We start from the raw sequence: 17,901 nt of genomic DNA, 5'->3' as shown, positions 1-17,901 counted from the left end.
AGAGAGTTATTAATGGGGTGGGGAGAGGGGGAAGAAAAAGTATGTGAAGGAGAAAGAAGGGAGGCGTCAGCAGTAGCCTGTTTTCGCTTACCCGCCCTGCTGTATGCAGCAAGTAAGGCGACCCGGCTGATGGTACCACGCGACGGCCGATGTGGCATGAGAATATTGTTAGTTGTGTAGGTCATGGTTGTACGAGGGCTGGGATACTGCCAGGGCGCCCACACCTAGACAGCGAAGAGGTGCAATGGCGAATGATACTCTCCGGTTGTCCAGGCTCAAGAATGGCGTTTGGTTGAGTTATTCCACCGTGAGCCTTTGACTCAAAAGTCTGGAGGGATATCGGGTTTTGTTCAGGGACCATGCTCCTAGCCTCTGACTCGAAAGTCCAAACCATGAGGCAGCAGTACTTAGGGTTTTCTTGGAGAACCCAGGAACCAATGACTGAATGGTCTTATCCACTTGGTTTCATTGGTCTGGCCTGGCCCGAGGACGCAGGGAATAAGGCATTAATTACTATCTCGCTGCTTGAGCGGCTGCGCACAGCAAATGCCTTTTGAGCAGCACCGGACTCTTTATTTTTGAAAATATTCTGAGCATATTAAAAAATTCGCCGGTGGTCACGGTCAGCCGTTGGGTGATCGCGGCCTGCGGTTTTTAGGGCCGATTACTTCTAACCCGCCCTTTCTCGAAGGAAGCAGCATGACTGTTTCCATGCCTTACTGCCCTCACACCTTTGTCTCAGATGACATTACGATATTACCTCCATCCTTGTAATACGGTTTCTCGCAGTTCTTCGTCGGGCTGCTGGTCTTCTTGGAATGGGCTAACCTGGGAGAAACTGAGTTCCCGCCAGTGTAGGCTGCAAAATCACTGCAGCACATATGCCCGACCAAGGCGACAAGGTTACAGATTTCAGTCGGGTGTGTGGAAGAATAGAAATCATCTATCAAATCATGCCCGTCAGTGTGCTTCGTTCGTATGGTTCAAATGGAGTCAGTCGAAATGAGGGGCGAAAAAACTGAACGACTGTAGAAATATTCGTGTCCGTGTTCCTGGATGTACCCGGTCGGTTCATCTGATTGGGAGCTTTACTTCGCGTTTAATGCAACAGTACACTAGAAACTGGATAATAAGTCTCTTGTAAGCAGCGCTATATTAAACCTAATTTTGAAGTGGGCTTGTTTAACGAGTTCATTATATTTCCAGTGTGCGAAGCCATTTGGAGTTGATATCAATTCGGAGCGACTAGAAAAAATCTGGAATAGATCTTGCCACACATTATTATTAAATGATCTGTCACGTGTTTAATTTGTATTAGCATATTGTTTGCCGTAGAAACTTTTTGCGCAGTTTACTTTCCTTCTGCACAACTTTTTTCACAGCGCACGTCTCCACGAACCACAATCAGAAGACTCAGATGATGACTGCGTATGTTATTATGTATATGTGTATTATGTATTATGCATCGCCCAACGGATACAGTCTGTTGTGGCGTCTAGTTGAGGGAAAACGGCAGCATTCCCACAAATCTGCATGGCTGGACACGTTTTTGTTCTTCGCAGTTATCTTCATGTTTAGTCGTTTTCTGGATTTGCGGGCTAACTAATAAGCCGAGTCTCTCGTTACTGTGACAGGTTGAGGTCAGCAGTAAGCTGTTTGTTGTAAGCCTTAGGACCCCGTAAAAGAGTAACACTGGTCTGAATAATTCATTGCGTTTCAGGTTTTCCGCTGTCATATTTCACCGTCCAGTCACATTTCCTACGCGATTACTTACCAGATCTTTTAAAACTTTACTCGTAATCTGGTTCGCGGACATCATGTGTAGTGGCCCATCGCAACGCAACAGTCTTTTGTAGCTGCTTGCTCAACGAAAGACCATCGTCCATGTTTGAATTTTGGTTAATGGGGCATCACCTTCCCTACGGAACTGAAGTGGCGATAGCATTTTGCTGCCTTGCGGTTGGGCCATTGGTTTCGTCTAGGAATGATAGGTATCTGAGATATTCGAGCACGACCCTGGCCGGTGCACTCTGCTGTGTAACTTCTGCACTGCATAAACTCAGGTTACATCCGAAAATTCTCAGGACAGTTACACCACAGTTTGTGGTCAAAACTACATCTCAAGCCGTTAGCCACTTTGTTCTGTGATATTTGTTTTGCTTCTGTGCGCGCACTTTTTGGTTATAGTCCTGAAGCGTTTCTTAGCTATATTGTTATTGTTAGGTCGTGATTGCGTGACCAGGTACGTCGAGTGACATATGACCTTAAAGCTTGAAAGATGACACTTACAGCACACCTTTACTTCAGGCATTTAGATTTTCGCAGGTCAGTTTCCACCTAGAATCCGGACAACATGATGCTAGTCCTAGTATCTCCGTCAAACCTCAGGACAAAGCGTAGGTTAATCGTGACGTTTCCGGTCCCAAGTGGCTCTCATATCTGTAATAATGGTGCCTCCTAGTTTCTTGTGTGGCTCATGTGCTTTTCGAAGATAAGAAAGTACCTTGTACCTAGCAGTTACCCAGGTTATCAGCAACTCATCACTCTTCGGAATAAGAAATTCCGAACTTGGGTCCTAGGGTCATAAGAGTGATCTTTCTGCGTTTTGCCGTATCCGCGAATGGCCTTCTGTGTCTGCTCTCGTGGTTTTCAGAGTTTGGCGTTCAAAGTGAACTTAACTTTGACTCAGATGACTATTTTATTTCTTCCTTTACTTTGTGGACCTTCTTTCGTGTGTAACACTGTTTTGTAGGAAGTCTGGACGGACGAATCAGAGGCACCAGAGGTTCGTTTGTCCTCATGTTTTAATTCGTTGATTTCTAGCGTCCTGAATTTCCAGAATTTGAGGCAAAAGTTTCAGACGCTATCGCACAGCTTGGTGGATGCGTATTTCCGAAACTGAATTGGAGCGCGCCAAAGGTTTCTTCTCGGTATACTGTTTATCGTTTTCTCTCACAGGATGCATATTGGTTGTTGGGTGATAACTCGCTTAGGTGTCGGAGTTTTACTGATGTCTACCTTGTCCTCAAAGCGTCCGATTTTATTGCGCATGATCTCACTGCTCCGTAGGTTGTTGCACCTCGAGAAAAAAGACGCTTCAAACAGCTTTGCCCTCTGTACAGATTTCCCAGTAGAAAACTTACATGATCCAGTTGAAGACTACCAACCACAACTCGTAGTCCGACGTTGGAAAGATTGTCGACCAGATTCAGAATTTCGCTGTTTTGTGCGGAAGAAAAAACTTATTGGTAAGTTTGTTCGGTGTGCTACCCGTATTTTGTGACTCATCCCGATTGCCCCACAGAGGGTTATCGGTTTTCCTGTGGTCTGCGAACACAAAGTTTATTGAAACTTCTGTTACTTGTCTATGCAATTATGGAGGTTTCTCAGCGAACGCCGGGAACACTGAACGGCATATAAATGACAGCATAGGAGGTATTCATTTTTTTACCTCCGTTCCCTCCCACTGTTACAACAGTAATTTGTCTTCTTAGAGCCCAACGGTTTACGGGTTATAACTTGATTGAGCTGTTACAGGCGGTAATACGTTTTCTCGAGTTGAGGTTTGACCACTTAACTCATCCTACGCAGACTACAACTAATGTTTGTTCAAATAATAGAACCTTCTCGTTAGAAAACAACAAGACCAATGCAATGAACTAATGACCAAAAACCATTTCTCGTGAAATCGATCTAACAGCCAGTATGGTTCAGCCATACAAGCGAACCATACCACTGACTGTATTTTTGCACGCGAAACACCCACCACTACACCATCCATCAGACAGACCAAACATGTTTTCATCTCGCTTAGATTGACAGGTTTATTTGAAGGTTTTCCAATTGGAATTCGGTGAACCACGCAGTTCCTGGCTGTTTCTCATCCTCCTTTCGAACAGCCATCAGTGTAATGATCCTTCTCTATCCAGACTGGTGTTTTCACCCGTGATTTGCTCCTCTGTGCTTCACGGCGAGTGTTAATCCACAAATACGATCCAGCATGTGACTGTTATCTTCTTGGCTAGTACAGCTTGTTTTTCACTGAAATAAACTGCATCAAATCCATGGATCAGCTCTAATGTACTGTCCACCGATTTCACATTAGTAAGACGTCGAGTTCCTTGGGTGTGAACACGGCGGGTTAGCATCTATTTCCGTCAAACCACTTCGACGGACCCTCCGCTCACAAGAGGTACCGCCACGTGCGCTCTACCCTCACCAGCGTGCACAACCAGTCGAACCCCCTGTACACAGTGTGAACCCGGGGTAACAAAACCAGAAGGGAAACAGTGGGAAAGCAGTTTCAGCTATCGGCGCATTATTGTTCAACCAATAAACGACTGAAACACAGTGAATGCGAATGTGGTGACCGGCATCAGCCACAAGACGAACCCAAGGCACGTACTAATGGCCATCTATTTTCTACTACAGTAGTCTGGCACCGTCATAGGCTTCGGAATATCCAGCATCATTGACAGGTGTATACACAAAGTGCAACACCGCAAAATACAAACAAAAGGCATCTCAGAATGGCTTTCTAAACAGATGGTGAATTTGCCGCTGAACAGTGCTTCACTTTTAACACGAAAGTTTGGTCAAGTTCCTTTGGCCAGTAGATCAGTGCTGAGCGTGAATCAGAAGTTATTGTAGGTTTGCGCTTGTGTCTGAATGTTATGGCCGATGGTTGGGGGAGGGGTGGTATTTGAATCCATTTCGTTCGTGTTTGTCTCCTTGATCTTGGGCGTCTTTTGTAAATTCTCTTGGTCTGTGCGGATTCGTAAGCGTTATGACGATGTGGTTAGGAGTTATGACTGCGTGGTGGTGTGCTACTTGGTTCCCGGTCTGCTTTAGAACTCGGTCAACTCAGTAACCTACTCACTTGGCCTGATGACGGTTTGTATCAAAAGCGGAACTTTGCCCAGTTGCAGCTCCAACGATTGCTTACCAAACCCTTCTGAAACGACAACTTCTCGATCGGTTGATTGATTGACTGTAAATGAAAACAAAGTAGAAATGGTGAAAAAACGGCAACTCACACTAGGTACTTAAAGTGGGTCACCACACGAAATTCCCGTTTGGGTGGTGGTAATTCCCTGGTCGCCGACGCGGCTGTCTAACAGCGGCTGGCTTGGAGATACGAGCATACTGAAAGATAGCGACCAGACCAACGAGTGTGTGCATACCTTGCCTCTTTTACTTCCAGCCATACCGGTCGTATTAGAGTAGTGGTGTTTTGTGACCGCTGTACTTTTGTCCGCTTTTGGCCTACGGTCGTAGAGTCGATCATTACAGTGTTAGTCAGAGGGGGGGTATTTAAAACTGCTTATTCAGGAATCATTGTTCTTGATCGATTGAGCAACACTGCAGGTTGGTTTCGCTCGCCATTTGTGCTCAGAGTAATGAAACTTTCTTTTTTATGATAGTAAGGGGAATTTCCCATGAGTGAATTAAGTAGCTTTTGTTCCAAAACCTATTTGAAAGGACCGACACGATGAAACAACGCATGTTTACGAACGGAGGTGCCGTTAACATTAGACTCATCTGAATCGATTAATTTACGATTTTCGACCTTCCAAATAGTACATTACTTTTCACTAATCTCACTGATCAAACAACACGATTTGGCATGCACTTCATACCTGTGATATATAAATTTGGGTGGGTTCAAGGTCAGGTGGAATGCAACCCGGGATTCCTGTTGCAGATCATCCAGTTGGTTGCAAAAGTCAACTACTTGGATAAGAAACCACTTCTGGAATTGGATGCATACGTTACGCATGAGCTAAAATATCCAATCCATTGAAGTGTGAGTGAATGCGCGCTAACTAGCTGACGTAATTCTTACAGGTTTCAAGACTGCTCCATCTTAGCTTGGATACAGCTCTCCTACTGTAGAATGAAGCACAGACAATCAACGGCTGCTTTCGTTCATTTCAGCATAGCGCAGGGGTGAGGGAGCTCGACCGCCCCAGTGGGAAACTTCGGGAGCTCACTTTGGGGAGACCTGAGTCTGATCCCCACGGGCGTCTTAAATTTGGCTGCCGCCCTTCCTGTGTGTTTTTAATGTAAACGACTGTCCGACAGCCCACGACCGGTTTCTCCATTCTCGAAGCTCATCGAGTATGTGCAGGCCTAGAATTTCTGTAAACTTTGTGCTCTGCTTGAACCCAAGTTGTACGAAATTTATGATATACACACACTTGTGCACCAATTCTGTTTTAACGGGAGGCTCAGCTGAATCCCAGCTGAACGAAAGGTTCAACTGGCATTCAGTTGAGTATCCCGTTAAAACCAAGCTAGAATGCAAAGGAGCGCATTTCACGAATTCCCCATAACTTGGGCTCAAGTATAATGTAAACTTGACGGAAACTCGAGTACTGCACCTACCTGATGGGCCACAAGAAAGGCGAAATCTTTCATTTTCATCAACCGTATGAGTAGTTTTCCTTCAAGAAACTATACTGCGACATCTCGAATATCGCACCAACGTGAGCATGTGACAACCCTTATGGCAGCACATTCATTGCAAGAATTTTGTAAACGAGGAATTCAGCTGGGATTTCGTTGTCTCCTGTTAAAACGAAGTTGACGTGCAAATGAGTCTATTTCTTGTAAACGTTCTAATAAAAACAGTTCTAAAACACACCCATCCCTTAAAAAGATGTAATCGTTTTTACTGTCTCCTTCGACCGACGTCAAAGTGACCTTCGTAGTCTCTTTCAACTTTCCCTGTTCTCAACTTCCTTCTCAGAACCCCTCCCTGCTTGGAAATATAGGCGTGGTCCCATTCGGTTTTCATAGTTGGGCGCCTGTCATCCCATTTATCTTAGACAGAGTGAGATAGAAGACAAATCCTCCTTCCCTCATCCGTGTGTTGTTCGTTGCTTATACCTTCTATTATTGGATTAACTTTTCTTCAGTTTTCTGTCGAGGATTTTTCTGAGAAAGTACGCTGGTTTGTTGTCAGGTCACTGAAACACGCACTTTAAGAAATACCTCTGTCAGTTCCGAGTTGGATGCGTTCCAATTCAATCCTGGGGATGTTTTGTCGGTTTTCTCCCACTCCACTAATTATTCGGTGACACTTGCCTTCTTAGTTCTTTCGCGAGGAACATTAAGCAGGCTGATCATCAGAGACAGTAGACGCGTGATGGCTTTACTGATAACTTTGCACTTGAATTTACCCTGGCTGCAACCAAGTGTATTGTAATTTTACTTGGCTAGCTCTAAATTCCATTCATCAGCTGGAAAGCTTAGTCAGTTTGTATTCTTTCACAGTAGTACCGTACCTGCTGTTTTCTTTTCAGCAATATCTCAGCGCCATCATGACGCCTACTTCGAGTCGGCAGTTCATCATAAGGAATCAATCGAGAAGAAGTTATGTACTTTCTTTCAGAAGCACATTCGCGATCATTTTCCGATTTCCGACTGTAAGTTTGTACCCGTATGCCTCCTTAGCTTTCTCAGATGTTATAGATTTGTATTACGAACATCAGGTGAGCAAAGTTGATTTGATTTGACTATTGTTTCCATAGTCATCTCGGAGTCGGGTCGACCTTATTGATTTTAATGTATTCGGACAACCAACGGATTCTCTCCTGTTCTCGTGGACGGAGTTGGAACAGGTGTCCACGACGGAAGAGGTGTGTTCATTTTCCCTATTTTGTCCTGGACTTTTAGCGGTTAGCGATGCATGCCTTTTTCTTCTGGGTATTATCGTCTATCGTTTCCGAGTGTCCGCATTTCATTGTTGTTTCCATTATTTTATCATACTACGCAAGTGTCATGATATTCCCCCAATGCCACTTCAAGTGGCAAACTCCTGGGGTTGTGCAGATTGCACGATTAGACATTATTAATGAAGACTCCGAATTTTCGGATGTGTTTTATGTGACGTGTTCAAATATCATAATTGACTAGGGCTGGACAGTTGACCGTTTTAGCGACAGGTCTTGTTATGCAATCTGGGTCCGTTTCTCTTTCGCAAGATCTTTTTACAGTAGTGAAAAAATGCCCCAACCCGAAGATTGTTTCCGTCCCTTAATTGTCCGTTTAGCAAGACAATCGGAACCCGTTCGATTTCATTATCTCCGGCTTGTTGTATAACCTTCGTTTATTCTATGCTATCGTTTAGCTTTATTTGCGTATTTGAAACCAGATGTTTCGACGCAGCTGAGCTCTCAGTTGCCGAGTTAGGTAAGAGAGGTAGCGAAGAACATTTTTGCATGACGTGGAATGCGAGAGTGGTCCTCATAAGACTGGAAACAACATCCATGGAGAGATAACGTAAACAATGCAAATCACTCATTCGGACGATCTCATCCAAGAGCCAGTTAAGTCGGTTGCCACACTAGCGGGACAGAAAAATATATCCGTAGTATACGGATCGCACCGGAGCTACACAGTTTCGCCAACCTGCTTTGTCATTGGCTCTGGGAAGGAGGGTCCCTCAAGAAAACTTTAACAACCGCTGTCTCCCGGTTCAGACTCTTGAGCCAAAAGCTAGGGACACGGTCCCCGAACGAAACCTTACGTCCTCCCACTGCCTTGTGCGTCAGACCTTTGAGTCAACCAAACACTTTTTCGGCCTGGGCGACCGACATGCTAAACCATTAAACGGTTGAAAGGTCTGCTAGCGGACCGAGACAGCAATGCACTCTTATTACCCGCCGCATTCAATTTTGCTTGACAGTTGATCTATAACTCTGGACCGACGGCAACGGGAATCCGCATGGTGGTGTCTGTTCTACGGATTGGATCCATCCTTTCGAGAAACGGAGTGTTTCCTGTGTGGATTTGGAGAAGTGATTTCCTCGATAAGGGTTACAGTGAAATACAAATTCCGCGCTTTAATATTTTCTCCTAGACGGGGTACTGTACACACATCTTCAACCTTTTTTTCGTAATTTATTCACTCGGTGCAACCGCCGTGATTCCTTTCTGGAACCATCCGCCCGGACGAATTAAACCGAATACTCACCATCCATCCACAGTTGGTATTACTCGATGTAATCAGTAGTAGTTCTTTCAGCGGAATTGGAGTGTCACTCGGTAAACACTGTAGACAAATGAATTTTATCGTTTTTTGTTAAAGAGAACGTGAGACGCGCTGGCCAGTTGTCAGTAAAAGTGATGTATCCCATCAACTGGGCATCCGGGTGCGTAGGGAGGATCAATAAGATTTTGGACTTTTAGTAAACTACAACCAAATTTCGCAAAAGTGCACACAGCCTGTTCGCTCCTGGTCTGTGTTTCAAAGTGATTTGCACTTTTCCACGGTTATTTGATAACTCAATGGATTTCTTTGGCAGTATTACTACTCCAGGCAGTGTGTGGACACGTAGAAAAACGCACGACAGTTACGATATAAAATAGAATCCAAAGGTTCGCCTCGCTGCTTGAAAATTCCATTCACTGATACGAGCTGAGCTTGGATTTCTAAATCCCCTGACCAGACTCGCTGCTAGATTGGGTCTATGGAAATTGAGTGTCCTGTCCTTCCGATGTCTCATATTGCCAGGTTATCTTTCCTCGACGTTTGTACACTGGAACGTGCGTAGCAGTCAACATACTGTCGGCGACATAGATGATTGGTGCATTTATTCCTAATCGGTTCGTTTCCCAAGCGGTTTGAACACTAATAGAATAATACGACTACGGTTGATAATCTAAATGACTGGGCTTTTCTTTACACAGAATCAGCTTGGCTGCAGTATACTCTGGGGTGGCAGAATGTCTTTGGGTCATCATCATCACTATCGACAGCACGAAATAAGTGTTCAACACTGATGCTTCGCTGCCGCATTTGGGTAGCACGACTAGAATGCTGCCCTTACACGGGTCGGAACGCTCATTCGAACTATGTGATGGACATACTCACACAACCTGGTAGTGGCGACCTCTGCAGGTGATACTCTTCACTGCCATTAGATCTATCTATTATCTCTGTTAGGTCGGCACGGTGGACTTCTCGTCGCCCATGGTTTCTGTGAACCAGTTGATTGTATTTACGTTTCACTCAGGTGGAGGTTGGGGCGAGATGGCTCAAGTGGCTAGAGCGCGAATTTACTGACCGGAAGGTCCGTGGTTCGAACCCGACCTCTGCCTCTCGACTTCCCCTGTCTAGGCTTGGGCAACCTGGCAGTATCCCAGTCCTCGTGCTTCCTTCGGGTAGCATGGCAGCTAGACACCGGAAAGGTGTTACAGCTGAACGGTTTTTTTTCCGGTGGAGGTTTGAATCTTGCCAACTGTTGAATATTTGGGCTAAAGCGAGCAAGCACTAAACGAATTCCATTATTTGTGGTAGGCATGCGTCTTATCCGTTCCTTGCGACCCATGGACACCTATGCAAACCCTAGACTAGATGCTGAGTCCTACCATACGGTGCGAAAAATCCTGATATTCACTACTTCAAGTTCAGTTGAGCACCCGTTCCGAGCGGGTTAAATTGATAAATTCGGATAACAACGTTATAAGCATATCATGCGCAAAAAGCCGCGCACTAGTGAGAACTCGTCTGTATTGGATAGGCGATGAGATCAGGTCACATATCGTTACCATTCGGTTCCCGGAAATTTGAGTGCTTTGCTAGAGATGTCAGTTACAAATGTTGGACTACGGGCTCGAGAAGCCGTTTGGGATCAAGCCAGGAGCTCGTGCCATCAAAGGCACATATCACCTCGTTCAACTGGTTTGATTTCTGGGCAAAGAAAACACGGGGACGTTAAAAGAATAGCCACAGAAAAGTTCGGTTGGGGGGCGAGATGGCCCAAGTGGTTAGGGCGCGAATTTACTGACCGGAAGGTCCGTGGTTCGAACCCGACCTCTGCCTCTCGACTTCCCCTGTCTAGGCTTGGGCAACCTGGCAGTATCCCAGCCCTCGTGCTTCCTTCGGGTGGCATGGCAGCTAGGCACCGAAAGGTTGCTACAGCTGAACAGTTTTTGGTTGGTATCACCCATCCAGCTACTCAGCACAAAATTCTCACGGCTAGTTAGTTGATTTCAACCGTCCTGAATTCTCACTTAAATTCCATGATACAATCTTGCTACAGTTTTTACTATGATGTCATCGACATTTCGATCCATGACCACTTAGCCTTTCTTTTTAATTTAGATCCCTCAGCCAGTATTCCGAGTTCAAGAAGACCCCTCAATCCGACCAAATGCTTTCAGACAGTACAGCGTGCCCGTCGATTTGATTGACATTGCGTCTGGTTCCGATCCACGCAAGATGATGGACTTTGTTCAGGCAGTACGTTAAATATGCGTATTAGCGTACCGACAAACTTGATGTTTTGACATCTGATGCTTGAATGTTGGGGTTGGTCAGATGGTAGTTGATGTGTTCGTGACGCTTGGCAATTGGCTTCCGAAAGTTTCTCCATCATCCGATCAGACATCGTTGGGCGCGGTCGAGTGGCTGATTTCTCCACTTCTGACTGTGTTTATGTGGTTTCTAATGAGGAGTTAATACCTACGATGTAAGTGGTTGGTTGTGGAGTGACTAGCATGTAATTTAGACAGTCCTCTTAGGATTCGTGTCGCGTTGTGGTCTTGTTATCTTGTATCAGATTGGCTCTTTGAGTACCTCCATTTCAGCAGTTCTTCTCTCTTCTTCAAATCTGTCCATTTTGCTTTTCTCGCGTTCTGCATTCTAGTCAGCCTTCCTATAATGTGGTTAGTGGAGCACCAGCGTCATATGCAAAATCCAATATAGTGACTGTGACAAACACAATATTGGACAAAAGTGAAGATGTATACAATCGGCCCAATGTCCATGTACCATCCCAAATAGGAACAAACAGTGAACATGAGTTTGTAGAAGCGTGGCATTCAACTGAGGAAGCCATCAACAAACACATTGAGATCGACCCAATCTACCGGCCTCAGGATTAAAGAACTTCGAAGCGATCCGGTTCAAAATCTACACAAGAAGTCACAAGAAAAACCAATAGGGTCGTCTAAGTGGACACAAAGCTTAGCGGATAAAACCAAGACCACCGAAATTCTACCCAAGTAAATCAGAAACCCAAAAGAATAAGAGATTGGGTCAACCAGAAAGGTGCCTCATGAACTGGTCGAGAACCAGAAAATCAAACAGCGCAATGAACAACGCAAATGAGCCAATCAAATACGAAAGAAATATACTAAAATCGGGTGCCCAGTCGACTAGTCAAATGACGCGAAGCACAAGAAAGTCAAAATATACAGCTCAATAAAAGAACAGGACTGCTGCAATGAGGATACTCGACTAACTAGCCTGATGGAAGCTAATCAGAACAGCGTGCAACGCAAATCCTGGCCGCATTATATAAATCAGGTACTAGTCAATCCGCAGACAACCAGTCACGTCGTAGTTATTAACTTATCTCTGGGAGTCATATGAACACAAAAGCAGTGGAAGAATCGTCCACCCGACTGCACCTGACGATATCTCTTCGCATGGTGGAGGAACGTCTGCGAGCCAGTCCGAAGCTTGGCGAACACATCAATAGCCATCCGGCAACAGCCAGTCAATAGGTATCATATTTCGATTGGATAATTTGGTTCTTGATTGTCTGAAATGAATCCTAGAAGTCATCGTTTTACCTGGTTTTTAATATTTCGGCATTCGAACACTATTCCTTGAATGAACGGAAAAACACGCCCAGATGCGGACCCGAAAAGTCGACCTCGTGCTTACTGCAAGGGTGCTCTACTCAGCTACCAATGACGTTTGTTTATCGTCACGACCATCTACCCGAACTTCACACCCACCATTTTTCTGCACGTTGGATCAACACTTGACATCTGTCACTACCGTTTGTCACCAATCCCCCTGTGTGACTTCCGCACGTTGATATTGTGCGGATACCGAAAGGGATTTTCTGGGTCCTTGGAATGAGGCGTACGAGTACACGCATTATGTACCAGTAGTAGTAACCAGCTTCTTTATAGGAAGCCGGTAATGAGGAAGTATTTTTCATCTAATGGACTCAAAGAATATCACATACCGAGCCGGCTCAAGCACTGAGTGAGTGGTTTAAAAGCTTTTAAATTACCACAGCGCTGGCACCAACCATCGCCATTTCATCGACTCACGCTGTATACACTGTTCATCAAACTAGTAGTGTTAGCCATGCAGTCTCAATCTGACTTGCATCTGCGGCAAACTTGTATAGAAAAGGAGATGTATAACGGCTCTGTGGAACTCCAATGGCGGTGGATGTGGAATTCCGCCATGAGTTTATACTGCAGCTATCGCGTTATAGCTACATATTCGTCAGGTGCTCCAGACGTCGAAAGATAATCCCAAAATCTTATTCTACCGGTAGAATCTAAGGTTGCATGTACATCCAGGAAAACCACAGTGATCGGTTGCCATGGACAGTGCGATATTCTAGAACCCAGTGAGGGTACAGTTGAGGTAGATCTATCTATCCGGCTTGCTTGTCGCGCGCATGATCTTTACGATACTGGCACAACCTTTGGAGAATTACAGAAGGTAGCGGTTACGGTTTTCTGTTTATGGTGGCTTCCTCTTGCTTCCTATTTTACATGCTAATACAACTGTAAGATCACTACTCGGCGACTGAAGCCGTGGTAAGTGGAGCTACTATATCGGATACAACTATGGCGCCTGTCGCCATAACACTCAAACTCGGCAACATATCATGTTGACTGGGTTATCGGTATAGTCACTGAAACTTCGCCGGCAGACTGTACTGCACCTATGCCTCTCCGACCGAGGAGCAGAGCCTCGGGATGTTAGCTAGGTGATGGATGGTGGATAATGGCAAAAACACATAATGATGAAGGTTGAACGGCAGATTGCACTTCAGTATGTTTGATACCTCTCAATCTCCCGTACATTGGTCGTCTCTGGCCTTTCTTGTGTTCGAAGTAAGCGTGACCGAGATTCATGTACGGATATTTTCTCTCGATTTGTCTTCATTATGAGATGGCGTTTTCAGGATATGGGGTTACGACTCAGTTTTTTGACTTATTGGTTCAGGCACTTGTTCTCATAAGTAATCGCATGAGTGCTTGTTTCAACTCGAACTTAGGGCTTCACTATTCAGTGGGAGTTGACCATGGTGAATATAATTTTGAGTCTCTTAACTCCGAATACAGACCTGGTTTTGTTCTTGTGTCCCTATTTAAGAGTTCACACCATATCCAAGTAATATGTCTGGGTGCCAATCTGCAACAGACAGCTAGTGTCAATTGTGGAAAACCTGATGGAGGTAACCAAAAATATGCAGGTTGCTTGATAGTTATCAGACTATCCGTCATTGCGTAGTAAATTATACAAGCGGGCCTAGGCAGTGACCATAAGTGTCACTGTTGTCTGATTGTATTAGAGCAATATGGTACTCCACTGCAGCTACCCGGGTCCGTGGAAAAACCTTCCACCGTAATTGTCGATCAAACGAGACCTATCTTTTATCCTGCGTAGCTTTATTCCCACCCAAAGTTTCGTCTCGGTAAAAAACGGTTATGCCTCGACTTCATTCCAGTCCTCCCATTCTAGTGTTTTAGCGAATGAACCAGCGAGGGTACATAGTGTCTGAAATATCCAAAATGAGCAACAACACGCATAGCGCGCCTTATTAAGAGCAAATATATTCTGAAAATTCGGATGTCCTCTGGGCACACTACTAGAAAGTGGCACTCAGCGGTACTGCAACACGATTGGCTGTTGGGGCCATAATTTTGACCCGTCAGAGCTCGTCTAGTGACCCAATCACGTGTGAGTTAGGCTGACTGACCGTTGCGGCACCTAACTGCCAGTGGTAAGACGGTTTTAATGTAGGATTCCGTATGGCACAATTGCGGAATGTCGTTTCAGCCTGAATGAATCACGCGAATCGAACGAGTGACGCGTGCAGCCGAATTCCGAAATCAACCCAAATTATTGGCATCGTTCGACATACTATGCTTATAAAAGAAACGGCACCGACCAGGGCGCATACTGGATGTACACAAGGTGTAACTAAAGCAGTAAACCGTTCTGTCAACTTGACGATCCCATTTTAGTGGGTCATCAGTCAACCGACGCCTAACACTGATTAGGCCGCTGGCACAGATCCGTCTCGACCAACCTTGCGATCAAGAGTAAGATGTTGTCCAGCCAATTAATTTACGGATTGTTTTCTGAAACGATACATCACATCACCCTCTAGCTCAACTAACCATCGTAAAGAATAAAGCAAACCCAAATACCATGTATTACTGCATCACTCCTCACTAACTTCCTTCTTCTCTTTCCAGTGCTGTGAACAGAATTCCATATAATGAATATGACTTGAGTTTATAATCTCTTGGATAAATCTGTACAGTCAATAAACAAAATCTGCAATATAGTGTCATTTCTTTTTCACAACGCTGGATCGGCTTTTAGTGCGCTTTTCCGCGGATTTTTTACAGTACTTTTCAGCCAAACGGTCTAGCAATTCATCTGTTGACTTAAGATGCTTGTCGCGATTAGCTAGGATAGCAGAGACAAGGGATTCATCAGTTGCACGAGATTTTTGTTCACAGGCGAACAGCTTTTCTTCTTTGAGTGCCTTTTTAGCCCGCTTGGCTTTTTTCGACGGATGTTCATCCATGAATTGCGAGTAGGCTTGTACCCTCCCTTGTTTGATCAAAGTGTCGACCAAGCGGCGAATTCGTGCTTCGTCCTCGTAGGATGCAAAGAGGAGGGTTTCCAAAATGACATCCATATCCCCTTTGCAGCGTTCGTAAATATCCGCTAAATCATTTAGCTCTGATTCGCTGTTTCTGTACTTCTCCCGAAATTCATCTATTTGCTTCGTTGTTACTCGTGGAAACATGAGCTGCCAGTACTGGATCCAGTCCTCATAAGACTTGCTTGTAATGGTGCTATCTTCATCAACAATCCCTGTAAATAACCGATGTCAAAATAAAGGCATCTAATTGACAAATACCTGTTTCGTCATACACCTTGCGTTTCTCATCGTCGGAGAGAATTGCATATACTTTTGATAAAACTTGGAATTGTGCCGTAGCTTCTTTCTTCAATTCACCATTATGCTTATCCGGATGATGTAGGAGAGACATTTTGTAGAAAGCCTTGCGCACTTAAGGAGAGAAACAGGTTTATATGGATGGGTTTGATGCTTACATTCGGCCGATGTGCATTCTTTCTTGACTCCAAGTATGGCATACAAGTCGATGCAGTGAAAATGAGTCTGGCATTCAGTAAGCAGATCTGTCATACTGGAGCGAATCAGCTGAAGCAGAAAATTAATGTTAGGTGATCCGTATGAAATCATGGCATCCAGTTGAACACACATGGGATAGAACCAAATGTTTTATTTTTGAGAACCGTGGAAAATGGTTAGCACAACGTAGAAGTTCACTCCCATGAACATCTAAACGGTTTTTTAACTCCCTCGTTGTTCCACCATGATTCTGGAGCAAATATCAGCTCACCTAGTAGGTGTCCGTGAATTATCTCACTAACGAAGTATTAGCTTACACAGTAACGTCCGCAACATGTTAAGCAGATGTCGTTCGAGAAAGAAATTTATCTCAGTCCATTTGTTGAAATTAAGCAAATAACCCGGTGAGTCCGTTGATGACCCGCAAGGCCGTACCTGTGATAGCTTACGCGTCCAAATGTTGCACGCGACAATAGTGACCCGGGTACAACCTTCCTGTGATCCTCCTGTCGAATGCCCCTGACGCAGAATGAGGATTATTATTTTCCAAGCTTGATTGGAAGCTGTTGGAGCAGGGGAACACTGGTTATCTATGGGTTTCAAATTCATTTTTCGGATGAGTTCCAGCCAATCGTCCCGAACGAAATTACCTTCACCTCTAGAATTCGTTATTTTCCTATCCGTTGAGCAGCAAACCTCTGAGACTAAGCTCGTCCCTAGTAACTTGACTGAGATCAAGCAATAGCTGTTTGCTTTCCTCGTACAGATCGATGTATGTAAACAATATATTAAGGCACAAGGGTGTCTAAGGACGTTTGGCGTTGATGACACTAGGTTAGCAGACGAAAGAAAGAAAGCTTTCAGCTGTAGCACCCTTCCGGTGTCTAGCTACCATGCCACCCGAAGGAAGCACGAGGGCTGGGATACTGCCTGGTTGCCCAAGCCTAGACAGGGGAAATCGAGTGGCGGAGGTCGGATTCGAACCACGGACCTTCCAGTCAGTAAATTTGCGCTCTAACCACTTGGGCCCAATACGACGAATACATGCGCTCAGCCCACCACACAACGATGAGGGAATGAAACGTTGGTAAAAGGTGAAAAGAACATAGGAGGGACGCAGCGCGAAGCCAAGGAAAACGATTAAGAGTATAGTGCATAGATCACCATAGCTGAGCACCACGTAGTGAGGCACCATGAGCGGCGTCCTCTGTGAGCCTCACTTGACCTAACCGCATCGCACGACGGGCGGATTTAGCTGGGAAATCACATGTGCGCCACTGGGATGGGTTGCGTGCAACGTTCTACAGGATTTTCAACCACCCACAAGGAGGACCTCGTGAACCCCAGTCAGGAAGGTAGGGAGATCCCACAGCACTCCCTTTGGTTGGGTATGCATAGTGCAAATCCCAATCAACGCAAATGTCATTTTACTCTGTAACGCCAAAGAATCCAATACACGACTAAGTACCAGGTTCCGCATCACTGCTGCAGACTCGCAGCAGGCAGCTCACTCTTGATATCCCTGGGGACCTATGTGATAGAATACTTGAAGATGCCTGAGGTCCTCGGATCGGAGAGGGCCAAACATCAAGACAGCTCTTGCAACTGCCTTGTAAGGGCGACCCTTTAGCTTCAACAAAATTCGATTCTTACACCACAGACGACGCAAACTGGCAAACGCTACTCGCGTCTTGATCATGCACGCACTAAATTCATCTGTTACAGTACAATCACT

At 45.1% G+C, this 17,901-nt stretch overlaps 2 protein-coding genes across 2 annotated transcripts in view; one reads left to right on the top strand and one right to left on the bottom strand.

Moving 5' to 3' along the window:
- The window catches only part of T265_15587 (hypothetical protein), a gene marked incomplete at both ends in the record, with an annotated part of 22,817 nt that extends 5,560 nt beyond the window's left edge, over positions 1 to 17,257 (top strand). The window contains 9 exon segments of the mRNA XM_009178685.1: positions 1,383 to 1,428; positions 2,753 to 2,785; positions 2,824 to 3,065; positions 3,070 to 3,226; positions 7,308 to 7,430; positions 7,536 to 7,643; positions 11,114 to 11,251; positions 16,933 to 17,046; positions 17,165 to 17,257. Coding sequence (XP_009176949.1) covers positions 1,383 to 1,428; positions 2,753 to 2,785; positions 2,824 to 3,065; positions 3,070 to 3,226; positions 7,308 to 7,430; positions 7,536 to 7,643; positions 11,114 to 11,251; positions 16,933 to 17,046; positions 17,165 to 17,257 — 1,054 coding nt within the window.
- Positions 15,348 to 16,235, bottom strand: T265_15586 (hypothetical protein; the record flags this gene model as incomplete). Its single annotated transcript, XM_009178686.1, has 3 exons — positions 15,348 to 15,883; positions 15,930 to 16,082; positions 16,127 to 16,235. The coding sequence occupies 3 exons, from the start codon at positions 16,218 to 16,220 to the stop codon at positions 15,348 to 15,350; spliced, it is 783 nt and encodes a 260-aa protein (XP_009176950.1).
- Positions 17,258 to 17,901: the final 644 nt, after the last annotated feature.

This window comes from Opisthorchis viverrini, assembly GCF_000715545.1.
Source record: "Opisthorchis viverrini unplaced genomic scaffold opera_v5_619, whole genome shotgun sequence".
Classification (NCBI taxonomy): Eukaryota; Metazoa; Platyhelminthes; class Trematoda; order Opisthorchiida; family Opisthorchiidae; genus Opisthorchis; species Opisthorchis viverrini.
The sequence above is the reverse complement of the archived record's forward strand: the minus strand, read 5'-3'. Positions and strand labels throughout refer to the sequence as shown.